Consider the following 23,302-nt stretch of genomic DNA (forward strand, 5'->3'; position numbering starts at 1 on the left):
GCTAAGAAACTATGGGTCCATGCTATGGATAAATTTATATCTCATTGTTTCACCAAATGTGAAGTCTTTTTGTAGCTCTTGCAATTTATAAGACTCTTTCAGAAAAAAAAATCTTTTATTTGAAGCGCACAATCCTGTCTCCCTAGGACAGCATCCCAGGGACTGTAGAATTAGATGCAATCCTATTCCAATATAGAAAGAGATATCCAATTTGGAGACAGAACCCAGGCTAAGATTTCTTCTCTATCAAGGGTCACTAACTTCCAAGGTTTTCATAAAGAGTTGTGACAGCAGAGGAGAACAGGCCAGGATTGAGGATCTGCTGGATCCCCAAATCTTTTAATGCCTTGTCTTGCCTGGAACATTAAATTCAGCTCAAAAACTGATTCAGAAATATTTCTACATGCAATCTGACATAATTTTGTTTTAAACGGGGAAAAAACACAGAAAGAAGCAGGAAATACTGTTCCTTCCTACTTCTGTCCTACTTATTTTTCCTTAATAAGGATACTGCATAATGTTTATCAGTGTGTCTTTCTTCAGAATACAGGTAGTCCTTGACTTACAACTATTCAAAGTTACAACAGCAATGAAAAGAGTGGCTTACAACCGTCTTCACTCTTTGTTGCAAAGTTCCCAACGTCAAGTGATCGAAATTCACCCAATAAGCATATATTGACAATAAGCATATATTTATTTGCTGCATCCCAGGATCATATGATCACCATTAGCAACCATCCCTGCAGACTTTCAATAAACAAAGTCAAGGGGAGAAGCTGGATTTGCTTAATGACTGCATGGTTTGTTTAACAACTCTGTTAAGGAAAGTTGTAAAATTGGCTATGATTCACTTAACAACTGCACTGCTTAGCAATGAAAGTTCTGTTGCCAACTGTGGTCATTAGTGTACACTCAGCTGAATACTTGGATTATTTTGTAATAAAATAATAAGACCATGAAGCAAAATGAATAAGTAAACAATGCAAGCTAAATAGCCAGCTACAATGATTTAAGCTAAAGGATTAATTAGAAGATACTTACATAAGAACTGTAATTTACACATTAACAATATCAATAAAGGCAAAATAAGTGTTTTTTAAAAAATGCATGTTTCTAGCTCATATGGTAGGTGCAGTAAGATGAAAGTGATAATGTTAAGTTTTATTCTCCTTGTGAGAACTCTGACACTTCTGGTCACATGAAGATACTCTCCAAAGCCTGGAGCAGAATATATACATTTTGGTTCTATGATGGATTAAGCAGGAAAAACAGGTCAGGTTAATTTTTCCTAGGACTAGAAGATTCAACTTACCAGTTTTTAAAATAAGAACCGGAAACATATTAAAAGCAATGTGGTGCAATGAAGGCCAAACATTAAGTTTGCCAGTGCAATTTTGTGCTGATGTACACCGAAGTGAAAGAAAGCGGAGGACCAACACTGACTGTATCGGAAAGTTGTGGTGCAGTTGTCTCAAGCTAGGGACATCACACACTTTAAATAAGATGTTAAGAATTGTTGGCCTAATGCCCATCTAATAACTGATGGAACATAAGTAAATTAAAACTCACTGACCATTCCACTTCTACCACTTCATGACCATAACCGTATCAAGACCCTTCGACTCTAATGAAGCTGGTAGTTGAACAACCTGATTAAATAACCTGAATAACTTCAAGCTGATGGAGGAAGAGGAGGAAGAAGAGGTTTTAATTCCATTCATCGTCCATGATCGAGGTGTGTATTTTGGCTTCAATACTGCACGCAACAAGTGCAGGCATAAAAGAAAAAAAGAGAGAGAGAGAGAGAGAGAGAGAGAACAAGAAAAGGGGCGGAGGAAGAAAAGATAGGGGCGGGGTTTAGAGCCGCCTTGTTACTCTCCCAGAGTGAAGGAGATCTGGAGGGAGAAAGAAAGCCGGCTGCCGATTCGCGACTCTTGGTTCATTTTACGCCGGGAAATACGAAGCAGGAGAAAGGGGTAGAGCCGAGAACACCCCCCGCCCGCAAACTCCCCTGCAGAAAGGCAGGCTCCAGCCCACGCTCCTGCTGTTTTCAGTGCCTGCCTCCCCCGCTGTCATGAGCATCCATAAAGGAGGGTCCCGCCTGCAGCAGCAACAGCCTGGCGAATAGAGAGCTTACAAGACACCCGGAGTGGGAAAGGCAAGGAATACGGGGCTGCAGTGTGGCGGCGGCGGCGGCAGCGAGATCCGGTTTGCCAGCGGAGCTCCCCTCATCGACTCCGGGAAAATCCTACTCGGTTGAGGGCGCACGCCTCTCTGCGCGAAGGACAGAAGCGGGGGCGGCGGCGAATCCTGGCAAAGAGATTAGCCAGCTCGGCGCTGCTGAGGTGGTCAAGAGAAGAGAAGGCTATATATACAATTGCCACCCTTCCTACGCTTTCTGTTTCTTCGTTTAGCTCGGGGGTGAGACAGAGCAGGTCCATCAGGGCCCCCTCGAATTGCTCCCGTTGTGAGAAGCAAGCCCGCAAAACTCGGTTTATTCTGCTCCTTAATCCCTTTCCACGTCCAGTAAAATTGTCTAAAGCTTCTTCTCCCCTTTCGTTCCCAGTTCTTGCCCCTTCTCCAACATCGGGTATAGCCATGACTGTTTGACCACGAATCTTCTCATTACCTCCCTCCAGCACGCAAAGTGGGCACCCCTGATCTCCCCTGATTTGGCCTAGGCTGAGAAGGGCGCATTGGATCAACCCTCGTCCTGGGGCCCTGCTGCGCCCGTGGGTGCCCCCGCAGTGGCCGGTGGGATGAAGCCTTTGGAGAAATTTCTGAAGAAGCAGGGCTCTCACTTGGCCTCCCGGGCTGTTCCTGGTTCCGGGGGGCAGTTATCTCGCAGGCAAAGCGTCTCCAAAATCCTCCTGCCTGGATTTCTTAAGGAGCCACCTGAAGATCTGACGGAAGGAGGCACGGAAAACACGGGAGATGGCCGCTGGCTGGAGCTGCGGCCCCCCGATTCCTCTCTGCGTTCCCCAACATCCTTCTCGTCGGAGGAGCTTTCCCCAGGAGGTGGCGGAGGAGGCGAAACCCAGCTCAGTCCTGAGTCGGTGCCTACTTGCTGCTGGGTCCCGTTGGCAGAACCGGAAAGCCCTGATCGCTTAGTGGGGAGGGTGCTGGAGAGGCTGGGAGGGGACCCGACAGCCCCTCATGGACATGGCTGTGGAGCCGGTAAGGGATCTACGGGTGGGACTTAGGGTGAAGGTTGTGGCTGCTGCCAAAATGGGGATGGGACAATCGTTGCAAGATGGGGAGGAGGGGCTACTGTCATCGGGCAAGAGCAAAGGGGATTAAAAGGTTATGGGCAGGGTCGGGGGGCTCATGGTGGGAGTATTAGATAGATCAGCTTGCTTTAATTGCAAATAGGAAACAGTTTGGAATTGCTACACATGGCATCATAGGGAAAGCGGGGGAGTGTCTCTGTGTATGTGCAAAGTGTTTTGTCTTTAATAAGTGCAGCATGCCCTTCCTGATACCTAAAATTGAATCTAGCCCTTTCAAAGCTTTGATTTCAAGGTCATGTTTTTTTTTTTTCTGGATGCTCCTCCCTTTCTTAATACTATTGGGGAGAAGATGTTTGGGAGTGGAATCAAGAATATAATGTTTTTCTTTCTAAATGTTCCTTTGGGTGATTTGATTTCCATCTTTTCTCTTTAGTTACCCTAGTTAGTGAGAAGCAGCGATATGGAGAAATAGGTCTCACATGATAGTAGAAATTGCTTGGGAAGCATCAGAGTAACAGATTAGGAAAAGGAATACCTGGATGGTGACAAACATAGGAAGCACCATACAGGTAGCATTTTTCTAATGGAAAGAGGGCAGGCGCTAAGTAGGAGAGATACTTGTCATTATATTAAAAAGATTGCTTGCTTGCTCTTGGGGTAGCCAAGAGAATCAGGTCAGATCAACCTTCCAGGAAACTGTGAAGGGAAGAGAAAACCAAACTTTTAAATCCCTTTTGCATGTAACAGGATGAATATGAGCAGTAAGGGTTTTAAAGAGGAGATATTGATTTGGGGCTGTAGTAGCAATCACTTTCAAATGCTGAATGCGTCCTAGCCCAATCTCTGTGCATCAGATATATTGGAATACAAAGCCTATCACCTCCCTTAGCACCCTCATCAGAATACACCTCATACATGCCAGGTTGGCTGTGCAATGTCTGGCTTAGTATGAGATATTGGAAGATGTGGAATATGAGCTCTAAATCAAAAACACCCAATCTGAATCTCAGTTCAGTCATGAGTGTAAAATATGCTCCCTCCTCAATTATACTAGCATGTCTGTAGAACCAAAGATCCTGTGATTTGTCTTGCAGTTTTGTAAGAATAATTGTTGGAAGATGTGGGAGGGACTTTGAACTCCCTAGCAAATGTGCCATATAAATAATCACTTTTTGTAGGTTGAAAACTATTTTTAGTAGCGCTCTGTACAATAACCTCTTGCATTATAAAAGACTTGGTCTTTTATTGCAGGCTTCGAAAAGAGTGACTTGATTGGATGCATGTGATACATAGATATTATTTTCCGATTTCCAATCAGGAAAACGTTTACTGTATATGGAAGGTGAAAGATCCTAAGTTTATGGAATTCTTTCCCCAGGCTATCAGCCTACTGTGAACATGTAACTGGATGACTAATGCAAACTTTAAATTAGTAAGTGTTTGTACATTTGCAATATTATTTCAGTTGTGGTTTGATAAATGAGGAGCTGTGGTGTGATACTCACAAAAAAAGAGGCAAGCCTTTGGTTGCACAGGTGTGGCTGCCATCTTGACATTTTTTTTAACCCTCTCTGCAGACATTGCTGAGATCAATGGGGTGCGGGGCGGGGGAGAAAGGAATAGGAGCCAGTTTTGGACCAGTTTTGGAGCCAGGCTGGTTCGCACCAGCTTACATACTAGGTGATTGCTTTGCCCTTGATAACTGGCAACTGAATGTGTAAACTGATTGCATCAAAAAACCCTGGAATGATGAAAAGTTCTCCTGAACCACATCTTTAATGATTCACTCACACATGGTGGTCGGTGCTGGATAGGCAATCATCTAAAGATACACAGTTATGTGAAAAGCTGGATATAAATCTAATGAATAAATGAAATGAAATATGATGTTATACTAAGGGATTAAAAATTACAGATCAGAGTAGTGGCAAAAGGCCTTTTTGTTTCTCAAATACAGTATCTTTCAATCAGTAGGCTCACCCCTTTTACTAATCCACAATTTCCTTATAGTTTTTTGTTGAATAAAAGACAACTAAGTGAGTTCAGACACGTTAAGCTATAAATTATGCTTTACCAATCACTGTTTGGAACCAAAATCATATCGTGGAATTAAAACTGGAAAGGATTTCTAACTTAAATGTACAGATAGTCCTCGAGTTACAACCACAATTGAACCCAAAATTTATGCTGTTAAATGAAACATTTCGTTAAGTGAGTTTGCCACATTTTATGACATTTTTGCCACAGTGAATCATTGCATTTGTTAAATTAGCAACATAAAATTGTTAAATGAATCTAGTTTCCCCATTGACTTTGCTTGTCAGAACATTGCAAAAGGTGATCATCTGACCCAGACATTGCAACGGTCATAAATATGAGTCAGTTGCCAAGGGTCTGAATTTTGATCATGTGACTATGGGGATGCTACAATAGTTGTGTAAGTGTGAAAAATGATCATAAGTGCCTTTTTCCAATGTTGTTGTGACTTCAAGCAGTCACTAAATGAACTCGGGTTTTAACTCAAGGACTATCTGTATTTTTAATATATTTTTTAAAAAGCTTGCAGTCAATTTACTTCCTTGTATATGATTCAATTATAAATTGTATGGGAAAGTGCTTTTCTTTCAAGTCAACACTTGAAAGTAGCAGGGGTGGAGTCTATTTTTGGGGAAGGCCTGACTACCCTCGCCAAGTCTCTAGTACTATCCATACAAGCATTAAATATACATAGGCTTTTGAACCTCCCTCCCTATCTTGCTTGGTGGACTTGAATACTGCTTGAATGTGCAGGAACTGTAAAGGAAAGTTCATTGATAGTTACAAAAAATGATTTTTCATAATTTCAATCATGCTCCTCCATGAGAAAAAAAACCTACAGATGTTCAGGCCATCTCATCTGTATCCTCATGTCAATCCTGTTGATAACTAGCAATCCACAAATCATCCAGATCAGCAGTTGCCAACCGGTGGGCCATGGCCCACTGGTGGGCTTTGAGAAAATTTTGGTGGGCCGCAGAGAAATCTCACCTCCAGAGCACCCCCAAAGCAATTAATCCAGGCTGCGCAGAAACACAAGGCTGCACTGCCCACATGGCCTGTGGAAACCCTTCCCGCCCACTCACTCCTTACCCAGCAAACTTGCCTGCTAAATTGCTATTTTTCCGACCATCAGCTGTTCTGCTGTGCCAGGAGATTTAGATTAACTAGGAAACAGGAAATGGTTGGATTTCTTGCTTTCTAGCTAGTCTTTAGACCTTCGGCTCTGCTTTTAAGCACAGCTGAACCTCCCTTAGGACTGAAGGTTTTATTATTCAATGCAGACTCACATCAAGCAAATTTTATGTGACAGTCTCAGGTAGCTGATGGCAGATAGATAGATCACTGAATGATTCTGTGAACAACTCAATCTGCCTGCCTGCTTTGCCTGATTTTGGGTAAAAGTTGCTCTTTTTTTATAAAAAAATAAATATTTATATAAATATTTATAATATTTACATACAAGCCATGCCCAGCCAGTCACATGACCATCAAGCCATACCCACAAATTAGGCCACGCCGACAGAAACAGTTAGTGGTCCCTGGGATTTAAAATTATGAGTTTGGTGGTCCCTGAGGTCCAAAAGGTTGGCAACCTCTGATCCAGATGACCAGTGGACAGACATCTGTGCTTCAAATATCTCACCACCACATGCTTTGCAGTAGAGGTGTCAAACTCAGTTTCATTGAGGGCCACATCAGAGTTGTGTTTGACCTCTGGGGACTGGGGTGGGCGTGGCCAGCTCAATGTCATTCATGTCGGGGGCACCTGTGGTGACCAAGTGCTAAGGCAGGACTTCCCTCAGACCCTCCCTCCCTCTCATAATAAACTCCTTCCTTCCTTCTCTCCTTCCTTTCTTCTCTTTTTCCTTCCTTCTTCTTTCCCCTCTTTCATTCTTTTTCCTTCCCTGCTCTCTTCCCAACTTTCCTTCTTTTTCTTTGTCTTTCCTCTTTCCCTTTCTCCTTTCCTGTCCCTTCTTGGATGCTCAAATGCAAAAGGGGAAACATTTCTCCTTTTGTTTTGTTTTGCTAGCCCTCTGCCAGTGAAAATGGAGCCCAGGGGGACCACGCATAGCCCTCCTGAGCTCAATTTTCACTGGCAGAAGCACCATGAGTCAGTCCTTTGTTGTTTCCAGGGCGGCTCTACGGGCTAGATCTAAGCACCCATGGCCCGTAGCCATCCCGCGGGCCATGAGTTTGATGCCCTTGCTTTACAGCATCTTTCTCCCATCTGATGTTCCTCATGTATTTGGGGATGTGCAATTATCAAAATATTCAGTCATTTTGGTGGAATTCTAGAAATTGAAATTCTAATGTATCTGAGGGGACCATGCTAGAAATACTTGAAATGTATCTAGTATTTGTGTAGCAAAATCGTTGAAGTTCAGATTTTTTTCTGAGAATATTATTTTGTCGTTAAGCAACATTAAATTACCATCAATTGATCAATCCTAAATTATCAGGAATTGATCAATTCAGTGAAGGCTATCAGTACCTATTGCATACAAGACTGAAGTAGGTTGTAAGTTAGATATTTAATTCATAAAGTATTCGTACCAGATCTCTTGGATCTGTCATAATATAACAATATAATTGTCTTATTTTATTCTAATCTATTTACTATTTTCTTCATAGTATGGAAATGGTAATTTCAATGTTATATTTAATTGTTTGTTAATGTCTGGGTGGGGTCTAGATGGTATTGAATCATACTACAGGTAGTCCTTGACTTACAACAGTTCACTTAGTGACCATTCAGAGTTACAACAGTGCTGAAAAACGTGACTTGTGACCATTTTTCAGACTTATGCATTGCAGCATCCCAAGGGTCACGTGATTTACATTTGGATGCTTGACAATTCACTCACACTTATGATGCTTGCAGTGTACCCTGGGATTCCCTTTTGTGACCCTTTGACAAGCAAAGTTGATGGGGAAACCAGATTCACTTAATAATCACGTTACTAATTTAAGAACTGCAGTGATTCACTTAACAAATGTGGCGAGAGAAGTCATAAAATGGGGCAAAACTGACAACAATTTTCTCACTTAGGAACATAAATTTTGGGCTCAGTTTGGTCCTAACTGATACCTGTAGTCTGTTTGAGGCACTTTAAAAATGCATGAGTAGAGGTGTTGTCAAAAAAGTGTTATCTTCTGAAGTGAAATTAATTAAGCTAAAAGCATACATTCAAATATTGGGTTTTCTCTTCCTTGTCTGTAAAGTAATGAAATATTTAATATACATGACTTAAAGTCAACTATTGATATGGTTAATTTTATAATTTTTACATGGCAGAGTTATGGACAAAGCCGCTTTGGGTAGCCAGCCTTCATTTTTTTATGTTTTACTTTTTTAAAGTCCTTAGGAATCTGTTGCATTTTGGAAAAAAGGGCGGAATCTTTCATCGTAGGTCAGTATTTTTCAAATTTGGCAACTTTCAAATTCACACATCCAATTGCCAACTTTGAAAAACACTGTATTATGTCATACGTGAAAGATTTTGAAACATTTCATCAAATTAGATATAAAAAAGGCTTCATTCAAGTCGTGAGGGTCCACAGATGTGGTTAAAAAAAATTTCAGTTGTGGTGTGTACAAAGCTGTCTCTGCTTTTTATGTGTATTGCCCACCCGGGATCTCTTAAACCCAATTCTCCTTCAGACTAAGATTTTGGTCTTCAGCCCTAATTTGTGCCACTGACACCTTTGAGAAGCCATTTTGATGGTTAGACACAATTGCAATTATGAATCCTGAAATGATATTTCAGCCTGTTTTCATTCATTGCTTTGGTAGCCCTCTGAGCAAAATCAGTATTATCCATACCAATTTTACAAGTTTACCTTTTTGCAAAGAGACAGACAGACAGACAGACAGACAGACAGACAGACAGACAATTATCATTATCACTGGTTGTTATATCCCAAAGTTAGGGATGGCTGGCATAATAATTATAGTGACTAAAATCTATTTCCGGGGCGGGGGGAAATAAAGGACAAACTGGAATAAAGAGGCAAATCTGGAAAGAGTTAATATAGATAAAAATATAATAATTGTTTAAGTTTATAGTTTTGCTTTACAAAGGAAAATTTAAGAGCAAAACAAATAAATAAATAGTTAAAATCAAATAAATCTAATATGACAGTTGTTTTTAAATAAAGAACTGTCCCTTATGATAAAGTATGGTCATTGATAATATGCACAATATATTGTTACAAAATAGAATAATATAAACTCTTCTCCTCCATGCTGCTGCAAGAGCCCAGGATGGGTTAGACTCCTCCTGATGACATCATCAAGCTGAGTATGTCTTGTATAAAAGGAGCAGCCTGTGGGAGTGTCCCCAGCTTTGACTCAGCTTCTTTCGATGACAATTGAGCTGGTGTCTTTGAAAGTAGTTTTAGTCAGCAGCAAAAGTCAAACAGCGATCTTAGATCATTGGCACAGCTTCCGGAGACCCAGTGCAGCTGTGCCTTCAGGAGAGCGGGGCTCCGCTCTCCTGCAATGCCAAGGATTTGATGTTTTCAATCCAAGGGAAAGTGTAAATAAGGGAGAAGCCCTTGGCCCTCCCCTACAGCTCTCCCTCTGCGATTTCAGCTGCCGCGATCCTAAAGATCGTATCGGTGATAACCGCGCCTCACAGCTGATCGAAAAAGCTGCAGTTTTCCCTTTCTAGCTGATTTCTCTGCTCGGGACTGTTTCCAGCCTAGGAAGCAACTAACAGCCATCGTAGCCTACAATTAATGAGAGAGGCCATTTTGAAAGCCTCCTCTTCCAATGCACGTGGCGAGCGGCCATTGTAGGTGGCCTCATCTAACAACGGCCTGCTCCTGTCCCCCAAAAGGGCCCTAATTAAGGCTACTGCATAGGCAACACATAGCGAGGGTCGCTCCCAGCACCTCTTGTGTTTGCTTATGCCAACTATGGATCAATACAAGATCCATGCAGAGCTTTCGGGCCTGGACAGGCCTCCTTTGGCAGGCCTCCAGACTGCCAAAGGAAAAAGGAGACAATGCTCTCAATCTGTTCAAAGGGAGGTAGCGGCCAAGATCAGGGCCAAAGCCTTGGGCCCCGAGAAAACATCCCAGGCCAAACTAAAAACAGAGAAACAAAGACATGTGGCCTTGAAGAGGCAGTTCAATAAGACTATTAAGCAAATGAGGGGAAAACTGCAGCAGGCTTCCCAGCCAGCCAATCCTCTGGTGGTTCAGGCAGGTAATTCCAGGGGGTGGGGGAAACTTTAGCCCCTCTTAGCCACCTCCAATTCTGGTCCCCAGAGAGGACCAATTCAGACCTCAAGACTTGAGCAGATCAGGCCCCAACTTCACACGGGATCTTTGGGACCTCTCTTCTTCACTGCCATCTATAGTCCAAAGTAGCTCTCAACCTAGACCAGAGGCTAGTTTATCCCAACAGCGGCAGGCCTTCATCCCCCCCAAGATCCTCCATTGAGTGGCAGACCCTCTGATATCCATGATGTAGTCTCCATAGCCATCAGACAGGCCCTAGCAGAAGGGCTTCAACATATCTTTTGGCCCTCGGACAGGTCCCAGACCACTTTTCCAGCCTACTCTCAGGCCCAGATCCCCAAAAGGGGACTAAGCATAGCCCCTTCCCTGCATCTGAACAGGAAGAGGGAGAAATCTGGGACCCCAACCTCTCAGAGGAAGAGGAGGATCTGAGGTCCGATCAACCTCCCTCAGCTGCAGTATTCAAACCTGCCTTATTTAAACCCCTCCTCCACAAGGCACTGGTCACAGCCCAGTTGTCCTTGGAGGAAGCTGCCCCTGAACCTAAAGTGGTACAATCGGGGATGGGGATTCCCTCTTCTCCAAACCCGTTGTTCACTCGGAGGTCCTTCCATCCCCCATTATTTTTCTGGACTTAGTTAAGGAGCAATTTGCCTACCCGACTGCAGCCCCTCACCCATCGCCTCAAGATAGGAGGTTTTACAATGTGGGCCCTTCCCTAGCTACCGCTCTTGCAGTTCCCTGGTAAGATGCCCCAGTCGTGGCTTCCTTCTCCTCGGGCACTCCAACTGAGCCCAAGGACATACCAAAGGCAGAAGACAAGCGCTCTGAACAAACATTAAAGTATAACCATCAAGCCTCTGCTTGGGCTGTCCGGGACTCAATTGCTGCATCGTTTTTCACAAGGTCTTCCATCCGCTGGCTGCACCAACTACAAGACCGCATACCCCCATCAGACTTTAGATCGCATCAAAATCTCAATAAAATTATAGCAGCAGCAGAGTTCACGGTGGACGCCACACTTAATGCCACCAAGTTCTCCTCCAGGGCCATGGCCTCATCGATGGCAGTGAGGAGACTTTTATGGTTATGAAATTGGCAAGCAGAGCCTTGTCGCAAGTGGACTCTGGTGTCGGCTCCCTGCAAAAGCGATAAGCTATTCGGCGAGGCACTAGACCCATTCTTCATCGAAATGAGGGACAAAAGAAAAGTTCTTTCCTCGACAGGGAAGAGGGCTGACTACCACCCTGCTCCATATCGACCACCTTCATTCTGGCCTGACACCATGTCTCTCTCCTCCAGGCCACAGAGGTCATATCTCCAGTGCCAAGAATACCACCCCGACGCACCCGGCAGACAATAGCAAGTTGTGGGTAAACAGCCCTTTCATGGGGGAAGGGGTCATTTCTTCCGTCACTCTAAATAATCCCTTGTTCTCCCCTCCCATCGGAGGTCGCTTGGCCTGCTTCGCTTCCAGATGGGAGGAGTCAATGATGGACGCCTGAGTACTCAATACAGCAGGTCAGGATTGCAACTAGAATTTCTATCATCACCCCCATAAAATTTTGTGTTCTGCCCTGTTTCCTGGGAGAGTTCACAAAGGGCCCTTATGGAATTGGCCATTCAACACCTGGTCGACATAAGGGCTATTCAACCAGTCCCTGAACTCCAACGGGGATGTGGCTTTTATTCTCGGCTTTTTGTGGTCCCTAAGGCCTTGGGGTGGGAGCCATTCTCAACCTAAAATTTCTGAATGAGTTTATCCCATACAGGCGCTTTAAAATGCAGACTCTGTGTTCTATTCTAGAGAGTGCGATCTCCTCTCTTCCATTGATCTCATGGAGGCTTACCTCCACATTCCCATCTTGCCTCATCATTGCCAGTTTCTCCATTTCTGTTACCAGATTCCCACTACCAGTATCGAGCCCTTCCCTTCGGGCTCTTGTCAGCTCCAAGAGTCTTCACAAAGATACTAGTGGCATTGGTGGCTTCACTCCAGTCTGGATCCAATGTTACCTGGATCACATTTTGATACTGTCATCCTCCACCCACTCCGTCCATTGAAATCTACAAATCACACTCTATTGTCTTCAGTACCATAGCTTTTCCATCAGCTCCAGGAAGAGCCATCTCTTCCACACAACCAGATTGTTCCACCTGGGAGCTGTTATCGACACAACTCTGTGCCGAGTTTTTCTGTCTCCAGGTCAAGGGAAGAGCCTTACCGAGATCATTCGACAGGTTCAACATCAACACACTGTCTCCCTGTCACTGTTGTCCAAACTATTAGGGAAATGATCTCATGCATTGGCATCGTACCGTGGGCATGGCTACACTCCTGAGCTCTACAATGGTTCCTGCTCCCCTTTCAGTGAGCAGGAACCAGCCACATGTCTGCCAGGGTCCAGCTCACTCCGCAGACCAATCACTCCTTCAAGTGGTGGCTTTCCCTGGCCCTTTGGAAGGGACTCCTGTTCAAGGAACTGGACAGACTGCTCATCACCACCGATGCAAGTCTCCTGGGTTGGGGGGACTCACTTGGACGGGCACATAGCTCAAGGGATTTGGTCCCGGATGGACAGGACCAGCCCTATAAACTGGCTGGAACTCAGAACCATATATCTAGCACTGAAACATTTCAGGGACAAGATAGCTGGATCCCATGTGCTAGTGTTGATGGACAATATGGCCACAAAGGCACACATCAACAGGCAAGGGGGAACAAGATCCAGGGCCCTTATGAAGGAAGCCGAACGGTTGGGGTGGTGGGCAGAGAGATACCTGCTGTCTATCATAGCAGACCATATCTCAGGAGTCAACAACTCCCAAGCCGATTGGCTGAGCAGGAGCCTAGTCAACCATGCAGAATGGTCCCTTCCCCAGTCCATATTCAGGGATCTCTCCTTCAGGTTCGGGACCTCGGAGGTAGACCTCTTCGCCTCTCCCCAAAACACTCAAGTAAACAGGTTCTTCACCAGGTTTCCTTGTCGGGGAATGGAGGAGACCAATGCACTTCGGAGCAGATGGCCCACTGGTCTCTTCTATGCCTGTCCCCCTCTTCCCGTCATTCTGGTGGTCATTCAGAAGATGTTGGAGGAATGGGCAGAGCTGATTGTCCTGGCCCCCCATTGGCCCAGGAGACCCTGATTTGCATACCTGGTAAACCTGTCACTCCCTGGAGGATCCCAGACCACAAGATCTCCCTTCATCAGGGAGCCCTGCTCTACCTGGATCCCCAGTGGTTCAGACTGACCGTGTGGCGATTGAGTGGCAACTGTTAAGAGAGGCTAATCTCCCAGAAAGGGTCATCCTTACTATCCAGGCATCTCGTAAACCATCTATGACGCATATCTATGATGCCACCTGGAGAGTTTTTTTGTCATTGGTGTCAAAAAGAGGGTCTCACTCCAACATTAGCTGAGGTAGCTAGAGGTCCTCCATTTCCTTCAAGACGGCCTAGAGAAGGGTCTTGCACCTAACACCTTACGCCATCAGGTAGCGGCTCTTTCCTCAGTCCTCTCCTGGGACTCATTTCCTTCCTTGTCTCACGACCTTCGGTATGGAGATTTCTAAAAGGGGCTTCCAACCTCACCCTCCTGTGGTATACAGGTTTCCATCCTGAGACCTTCACAAAGTACTCCAGGCTCTAACAGAACCTCCCTTCGAACCCCTCAGAAATGTGTCCCTTCAATTCTTAACCCTGAAGGTGGTTTTCTTAGTAACTATCACATCAGCTAGAAGGGTGTCGGAGTTGGCTATTCTCTCAATAAGGCAGGACCTCTGCACCTTTCATGACAACAAAGTTGTTCTCCATCTAGACCCTACCTTTGTACCTAAGATTAATACCGAGTTCCACAGATCTCAGAACACAGTGTTACCTGATTTCTGTCCCTTTCTACACCACGACCTAGAGCGCAAGTGGCCCACCCTAGATGTTAGAAGGGCACTTAGAATTTACCTCAAACGCACTTCGATGTTTAGAAAAACAGAGGCCATGTTTATGTCTTTTCCCCCTTCCCACTCGGGAAACAAGGCCTCACCTCCCACCTTAAGTAGGTGGATCAGAGCGTGCATCACATGGGCCTACAAAGCCAGAGCCCTGCCAGTGCCCCAGGGCCTAACAGCACACTCTACTAGAAGTGCTGTGACTTCAGCTGCCTGGGCCACCCAGGCACCCCTAGAAGAGATTTGTAGAGAGGCTACATGGACACCCACATCTCCGTTCATCAAACACTACTGCCTGGACTCCTATGCCTCAATGAGTGCGGCCTTTGGCAGATGGGTGCTTCAGCGAGTGGTTTCAACTTCGGAGTGATTAACCAGACGAGGACCTCCCGAGGACATACAGGCTTTGGTATGTCCCATCCTGGGCTCTTGCAGCAGCATGGAGGAGAATGGTCATTGGTAAATTTACCTGAGAATGCCCTTTCTAGAGAGTCCACCTCCTGCATTGTTTCATCCAGACTATGATAAGATATGTTAGGGTTCAGGATTCTCTTTTGGCTTTCAGAGGCACTCACTAAAGTCTGTCAAGTACCTTCGCCAAAGCTGGGGACACTCCCACAGGCTGCTCCTTTTATACAAGACAGACTCAGCTTAATTATGTCATCAGGAGGAGTCTAACCTATCCTGGACTCTCTAGCAGCATAGATAGAAAGGGCGTTCTCAGGTAAATTTACCAACGCCCATTATCTCTTAGCATGTGCAAAATCTCTCATATTGTCAGTTGCCTGTCCTAATAAATCATAAATATTTGTGGATAAAAGGAAGGCAAAAGCTAATCAGCATCTGTGAGATCTAGCATCTTCTTGTATAATATTGAATGTTTCTATTGTTTCCAGCGTAATTTGAAACATGGTAGATCTTTCTTTAAAAATAGGCCATCGAAGGAATATAAACCAGATTAATGAGGACTTGATTAACACATTCCTTTAGCTTCTGTTGAGCACAAAAACAGGTAGGTGCAAACTTTATCAAGGTACTTTACCAAAATGGACTTTGGTTTAAAATCTTGCACGATAGCAAAACAGACTGCATAGCCCTGAGTTCCTGGACCTTTTTGTTAATCTATAACGCCAGTCCAGGGCCACTTTTTGGTAGAAAACAAAATATGATCAAGAAAGGCCCAAGCTGCAAAGATGGGCGGGGGAGGGGATTTGAAATTATTCATGCATTCATCCTTCATGGACTGGCTGAATGTTTAGATGTAACGGAGAGCATATTCCCCACTCCAGAACTCACTGAGCAATTTGGAAGTTGTAAAACCTTCTTGAATTACAATTTTTAGATGTAACGGAGAGCATATTCCCCACTCCAGAACTCACTGAGCAATCTGGAAGTTGTAAAACCTTCTTGAGTTACAATTTTTAGATGTAACGGAGAGCATATTCCCCACTCCAGAACTCACTGAGCAATCTGGAAGTTGTAAAACCTTTCTTCTTGAGTTACAGGTGTTTCTGATAGAGTTTCCTTGGCATCTTGATGGAAAAAAATATGAGCATGCCATGTCATGGATTTCAAACCCCATAGACACGTTGGGCACACCTTGTAGGAGGAAGCAATTGTTGCAGATACCAGTAAAGTTTTTTGTGGGATACAATTTACAACAACTTTTACCTTATTTATTAGCTAGATTTATAGTCTGCCTTTCCTCTAAGTGTTCAGGGCAATCTACATGAAAACCTCCATTAATTTTGTTACAAAAACTCTATGATATAGGTTGGTTGGAGAACGAGTGACTGGCTCAAATCCACCTAGTAATTTTCCATGGCTAAAGATGGCTTTGCACTTGGGCTTTTCTTGTTCTAGTCCACCTAAATCATTACACTGGACAGGTAAGCATTGTATAACGTTCCCGGTTTTCCTATAAAGTGCAGTTGAGTAATGCTGGATTATATTGTGCTTCCAGCTGTCTGAGGTGAAGGGAACTGCTTTAGAGTTTGGCAGAGTTTGCTTTTAGAGAGGCCTATAGTCCTGATTCTCACATTACGTTAGAATATAATCTGCCTTGTTTGCTTTTTGCTTACTATGTTGCTTGAACAGTGATATTGACAGAGAGGAGGAATAGGCATGGTTAACATCTGAAAGATGGCAGATGTGGCATTGTAATCCAATGCCCACCCACTGCTTTTTTATCTGATCAATATTGCTTACATGTACAAAAAGGGTGGAGCTTGGTCCCATGATCACACCTACCATCTTGCAAATTTTGACTTGTCCTTCCCCTCTTGTAGATGTAACTATTTTTAATCTAACAGTTCTCATTTGTAAATTATGATTGACAACTTAATATAGCGTGAACCCAAATATAGTTAAGCAAGGCATAGTTTAGGATGAAATAGGAAGACACTCTACAAATGCACGTACCTCTCTAACCATTCAGCAACAGGGTTTACATGACAACATGAACTTTTTGTCTTAGCATAATACCTAAAACTAGTCAGTAAATGTCAACTAGTGTAAAATGTCTGAAAAGTGGGAAAAAATCTCCTGTGTTTAAGTTGCCACTGGATGATATGAAAGTTCTGTCTATGCTGGTTGATTTGTGCTGCCCATTCACACAAGTGGTTTCCATTATTTGAATGATTTTAATTCAATGTGTTTGGTTGACCACAAATGTACTAGCACAAGTTATATTAGCACTGTGGTTGGCTAAGTGGATACCCCCCCTGTCTTGTGCCCTCCATTTAAATTTGACTGAATGCCATACTTGTTGATGAGAAATAATTTGACTGGGCTTGCTTAGTTTAGTTACTTAATACATTTGTTTGCTTTGCAGAGACCAGTTTGCATTATATTTACTCTTCAACTATGACATTCTGTGACCTGGATTTCATAATCTAATTTTTATAAAAATAAAAATTCATGGAATTAGTTAATCTTTGTATCTATTCTAACTAGGAGAACTCATAAGAGAACATTATAATATGCAGAGTTCTTATTCAGGGACCTGACCAGCCCACCACATTTTCTTGTAGTATACCGTACTCTATTCTATTTCTGTTATGCACTTCCAGTTCTTTATTAACAGATATTTATGGTATTTACACAATATACTAAAATTAGGAAGATTGTTCAAGGTGGAGACCATTTTACACACACACACTGCTGCATTTTAAAGATTTAAGGATTACTGTGCTGTGGGATCTGTGATAGTACAATCTGAGGTTTGCAATAACCAGAATTTGTAACATAGCTAGCTATACTTCTATAAGTCTAATGATGTCAATTTCAGATTGGATACACCTAGTAAACTTTAAACCTTAGCTAAAGTGTGGCTTATGATGGTGTAAAAAATATTTGACTAAGTACAGTATATCATGTGAACGTGGTTTGCAGAGGCTGGATTCATACATCATGCTAAATGAAATCCAAATAAACCCAATATATAGCCCAATATATGAACCTAATGAGTTAGTTTTCATAAAATTTGAAGGAGATCATTTCCACTGGTATTCTTTTTTCCCCTAAGGAGTGTGGCAGAATTCATATACTATATATGTATTTGAGAACTTCTGAATGTTCACAGACACTTTTGAGGCTTGTGAATTGTTATCACAGCTCCCTGAGAAGTAGGAACTTGTTTTTAACAAGTTTAAATCAAGCTGAGAACTAAAGAATTATTATTTTATATTGCATCAAGTCTTATCTTTATTTCTTTTGTGAGGCAACTGGCAATTTGCTGTGGTGTTAGGACACAAATGTGTGAAAAAATTGTACTTTCCATTTTTGTCTATAACTTATATTAGTGTTGGTATGAGTGAGATGTCTCAAATCAGGACATTTTCTATCCCTGTGATAGAATTCTAGATAATTCTCTCCAAAGTTGAAGGGGCCATTTTCCCCTCACTAGCTCTACTATACAGGTTTTCTCATTGGATATGCTCCTGTGCTTGGGTTAAACACAGACTTTCTATGAAACACACAGATTCAACATATGGCAAGATGGAAGAAAGAGTGGGGTGGAGATGGCTCCATGCTGAACAAATCTATTTGCACTGCTTGTTTAGTAATGCATTACAATTTGTTTCTGCCTTTCTGTGACTTCAGAGCTCTAGAAAGCTGCCAGCACTATAAATTGTTAGTCAGCCCTATTGAAGGCTGGTCCAACCTGTAATTCAGCAACCAACTGAGTGTGAAACACAGGCAGTCCTTGACTTACAGCCATTTTGTCAACAAATGTTTGACAATATAATGGTATTGAATGGTGTAGATACAGGTAGTTGCATTGCATTATTGGGGTGTGATTAAAAAAAACATAATAACTCTGAGCTGCTACAGATGGTTTTTCTGATCATCATATAACCCCAGCTTACCTTGTGCATTTTTTATTTAAGAAATGGCAGGGACTGGCAGGTCTGTGGTTCAGGCTTGAACCACAGCGATTTTCTTTTTAGAAACTAAGCCATGCTAACAGCATCCTTTCCTGATGAAAATTACCTCTTTCTCATGCTCTTTGTTCTTCTCCATGATCAGTGCCCTAGCCTTTGTGAGAGGCTGTTCATCTAGAGCTCCCGTAGCAATTGCTGTCAGTTCATGTGAATCCAGTGATTCTAGTTTTCGGCTTCCCACTCCAACCGCTGGAGACACAGTCTCTTTTTATGTTGTTCTCTCCCCTAGGATATAATTATATGTGTGTGCTATCCTCCCCGCTCCCTTGAAAAAAAGAAAAGAAATGCAAGGCCTGTGTGCTCTTGATGACTGACTGAAATATTTGCACAGGCCTGCCCTGCCTGGGAAAAATTGAGAGCCAAAGAGATTTGCTTTCTTTTTCTATTGTTGTGCATCACTAATTGCGGGACCACCCCAGCTGCAGTGTATGGTTCCCCATTGTACCAAGGATTTCCTTAATCCCCCTCCCTTTCACCTCTGTGGTTGCTCCTTGTATGAAATTTTCTCCCCACAAAGAACGCTAGAATTGCTTTGATCTGAGCTTGATGTCAAAACTGGGTCTTTCTGCTCAAATTAAAGGTTTTTCAGGCTCCACTGCTTTCTCCTCTGCCAGAAATTTACAACTCATGTGATGAAAGAAAATGACAAGTTATTTCCCCTCTTTAATAGAATGGAAAGGTAACAATGTCTTTGCTGGATCAAGTCAAAATTGCTTCTACTAGCAGCATTTTGGCCAGCTAGCTAGGGACCAAAGTGTTTACCAACTAGCACAAGCAACTGAAAGTTCTTGAAGTTGTCTCCAGAGGTTATTCAAGGGTTTCAATCCTGCTTCTAGATCAGTGGTGCTGTCAGAGTTGGGAGGACTCTGGGCAAGAAAACCTTTTCAACACTCTGGAGCACTGCACTGCTCAGATACTGTTCCCTTTAGTTCTTCTTTCTGGAATGCTATCAAGCCCCAAAACAAAAATGGCGCAAGGTGAACCATCAAAGCCAAGTTTTTATTGTTTTACACATGTAAGCTGCAAGACTGAGCATTACAATATAATAGTATAATATGCTTCTAAAATATACTCTGTGAACTATTAGGAAGGGCTGTCTTCAGCCTCTTTCTCTCACACATAATATCTGGGCTGAGTTGCCTCTTACTCCGCTGCAATGCAGCCCCTCCCTCTAGGGGATCCAGCTCCTCATTACATTACATGACATTTCTCTCTATCTGTGGGCAACATGCTAAATCTTATGCCAAGAATAATAGCTCTGCATCCCGATATTTAATTATCCCACTATCCATAGATTCCCAGGGCTGGAAAAATATAGGAGAATCAAATTTGTATTTCACTTTACTGCCATGTAGTGGTCAACAAGTTTTTTTCAGGCCTGGTTCATATTATATTAATACAACAGCTGTTAACCTACAGGTCATTGAACCACAAATTATGCAGTCTATTTTAGTTTATAGTATTGTGTTTGGTGGTGGGATTCAAATTTTTTTACTACTGGTTTTGTGGGTGTGGCTTGGTGGATTTGGCAGGGGAAGGCTACTGTAAAATTTCCATTCCCACCCTGCTCCTGGGGGAAGGTTACTGCAAAATCCCATTCCCTCCCGACCCCACTAACCTGTTTTCCAGCTCCGTTCTTCTGTGCAGGGCAACAAAAGAAGACCCAGCCAATCAGCTGGGTCTCAGGAGGCAGAGAATAGATGAGGCGGGGCCAGTCAGAGGTGGTAACTGCCGGTTCTCTGAACTACTCAATATCACCTTTTGGGCACCAGGGACTGGTTCCATGGAGAACGTTTTTTCCACAGAAAGGAGGGGGCATGGTTTTGCATGCTGCCTGCTTCCTGCAGGTGAGGTTTTGCTTGTTTGCATGGCCCAGTTGGTGGCATGCCGCAGCACAGTGACGGTTTATGGACTGGGTTTGGGGACTACTTTTTAAAAACTAGATTATCAATCTTACTCTACTGTTACCCCTGTAAAGATGTAGTCCTCATCTTCCAAATTCTTCTTTTGCTGACTTTATCTTACTCCTTATGTGCATCTGCAATCTTCCTTACAAGTTAAATCTGCCAAAGTTGTGCCCGCCCCAAAATCTGCAATGATTGCCTATTTTTGATTAAACAATGCCAAAATTGGTATATTTCCCTTCTTGTCTCCAAATTAGAATAGAATAAAAGGGACCTTGGAGGTCTTCTAGTCCAGGAGTTGCCAACCTTTTGGACCTCAGGGACCACCAAACTCATAATTTAAATCCCGAGGACCACTAATATGAATTTTGACTTGATGGTGGCTTGCTGACATTGGTGGGAGAGAGAGAGAGAGAGAGAGAGAGAGAGAGAGAGAGAGAGAGAGAGAGAGATGATCTAACCTTTCTCTCTCCATCCCTCTCTCTCTCTCTCTCACACACACACACACACACAAACACAAAGAGGCAGGGGTGAGATTCACATTTCTTAACAGCTGTTTCTGTGGGCATGGCCTAATTTGTGGGTTGGGCTTGGTGGTCATGTGACTGACTGGGCATGGCTTGTATGTAAATATTATAAATATTTATATAAATATTGGATTTTTTATAAAGAGCAGCTTTTACACAAAATCAGGCAAAGTAGGCAGGCAGATTGAGTTGCTCACAGAATCACAGATTCATTCAGAGATCTGTGAGATCAGCTACCTGAGCCTGTCACATAAAATTTGCTTGCAAGCAAACCCATAAAATTTGCTAGCAAGAAAACTCACAAATTAACTCACAACACAACATGTATGTAAATCTTGATTTTTTTTATTAAAAAAAAGATCTTACCCAAAATCAGGCAGAACAGGCAAGCAGATTGAGTTGCTCACAGAATCACAGATTCATTCAGATATCTTTCTTTCTACCATCAGCTAGCTGAATCTGTCACATAAAATTTGCTTGCAAGCTAACTCACAACACACCATGTATGTAAATATTGAATTTTTTATTAAAAAAGAGCAGCTTTTACCCAAAATCAGGCAAAGCAGGCAGGCAGATTGAGTTGCTCACAGAATCACAGATTCACTTAGAGATCTGTGTTTCTGTCATCAACTAGCTGAGTCTGCACTGCTTCAGTCCTAAGGAAGGTTCGACTCTGCTTAAAAGTAGAGCCGAAAATCTAAAGATTAGCTAGAAAGCAAGAAATCCAACGATTTCCTGCTTTCTAGTTAATCTAAATCTCCGGCACAACAGAACACTTGGTGGTCGGAAAAAGGAAAAATAGCAACTTAGCAGGCAAGTTTGCCAGGTAAGGAGTGAGTGGGTGGGGAGGGTGGGCCATGTGGGCGGCTGAGACTTGTGTTCCTGTGCAGCCTGAATTAATTGCCTTGGGGGTTGCTCTGGGGGTGACATTTCTCTGCGGACCACCAAAATTTTCTCGTGGACCACCTGTGGGCCATGGCCCACCAGTTAGCAACCGCTGTTCTAGTCCAACCCCCTGCTTAGGCAGGAAACCCTATACCATTTCAGACAAATGGTTATCCAATCTCTACTTAATTCCAGTGTTGGAGCATTCACAACTTCTGGAGGCAAATTGTTCCACTGATTAATTGCTCTGTCAGGAAATTTCTCCTTAGTTTTAGGTTGCTTCTCTCCTTGATTAGTTTCCACCCATTGCTTCTTGTCCTGTCCCCAGGTGCTTTGGGAAGTAGAGACTCTTCTTTGGGGCAGTCCCTGGGATATTGGAACACTGTTATCATGCCACTTCTAATTACAATTTTTCCCCTTGCCATCAGATAAGAGCCTGTTTCTCTTTACCATAGAAGCTACCATAGATCACTTTCTTTATCCCAAATGTCTGTATTTTATAGGGTTCCATAATCCTTAGCTAACATATCCACTACCTGGCATAAATTCTCTCTCTGCATTAATGAAGCCATTTCCCCCTCTTTTTTCAAATCTTTACTTTCACGTCTGCGATATTTTGTTCAGTGAAAGCTTTAGATAGCGTATGGTGAAGCTCCACCAGCTGACCTTACTCCTACCACTTGACTAACTCATCTCAGCTTTCTCCAAACTATCTCACCCACCCAACCCAAATACTTCAGGTGCCACCTTCCATTGTTCTCAACCAATATTGAGGTGGCTAGAATGATATTTGTGATAGTTGTCTGGATGCGGGATTAAAATCTGATAATATTGGATCGATCATCCAAAGAAGCCAGACCAGATGCAGATCCCAAACTCCTTGCAGTCATCTATGATGAATGCACAAATGTCTGCAGATGGCTGGCATCACTTGAGTGAAGTCAGTTAGCAACAGGGCACCCTCCCAGGTTTGCAATGTCTGAATTGTGCTACTGATGCAGGACATCAGAATTAGGAATAAATAAACTATCTTGCTTGTTGCATTTGAAAATAAAATAAAATGCAGAGTTATTTCCGTA

General features: G+C 43.1%; 1 protein-coding gene across 2 annotated transcripts in view; it reads left to right on the top strand.

Annotated features, from left to right (window-relative positions):
- Positions 1-105: 105 nt before the first annotated feature.
- The window catches only part of RAPGEFL1 (Rap guanine nucleotide exchange factor like 1), an 87,071-nt gene continuing 63,874 nt past the window's right edge, over positions 106-23,302 (top strand). For both annotated transcript variants that reach the window (XM_026717502.2, XM_087916989.1), the window contains exon 1: positions 106-3,177. In XM_026717502.2, coding sequence (XP_026573287.1) covers positions 2,760-3,177 — 418 coding nt within the window. In that variant the 5' untranslated portion in view covers positions 106-2,759. The remainder of the gene's footprint in view (positions 3,178-23,302) is intronic.

This window comes from Pseudonaja textilis, chromosome Z (genome assembly GCF_049901715.1).
Source record: "Pseudonaja textilis isolate UNSWEBS1 chromosome Z, rPseTex1.2, whole genome shotgun sequence".
Classification (NCBI taxonomy): domain Eukaryota; kingdom Metazoa; phylum Chordata; class Lepidosauria; order Squamata; family Elapidae; genus Pseudonaja; species Pseudonaja textilis.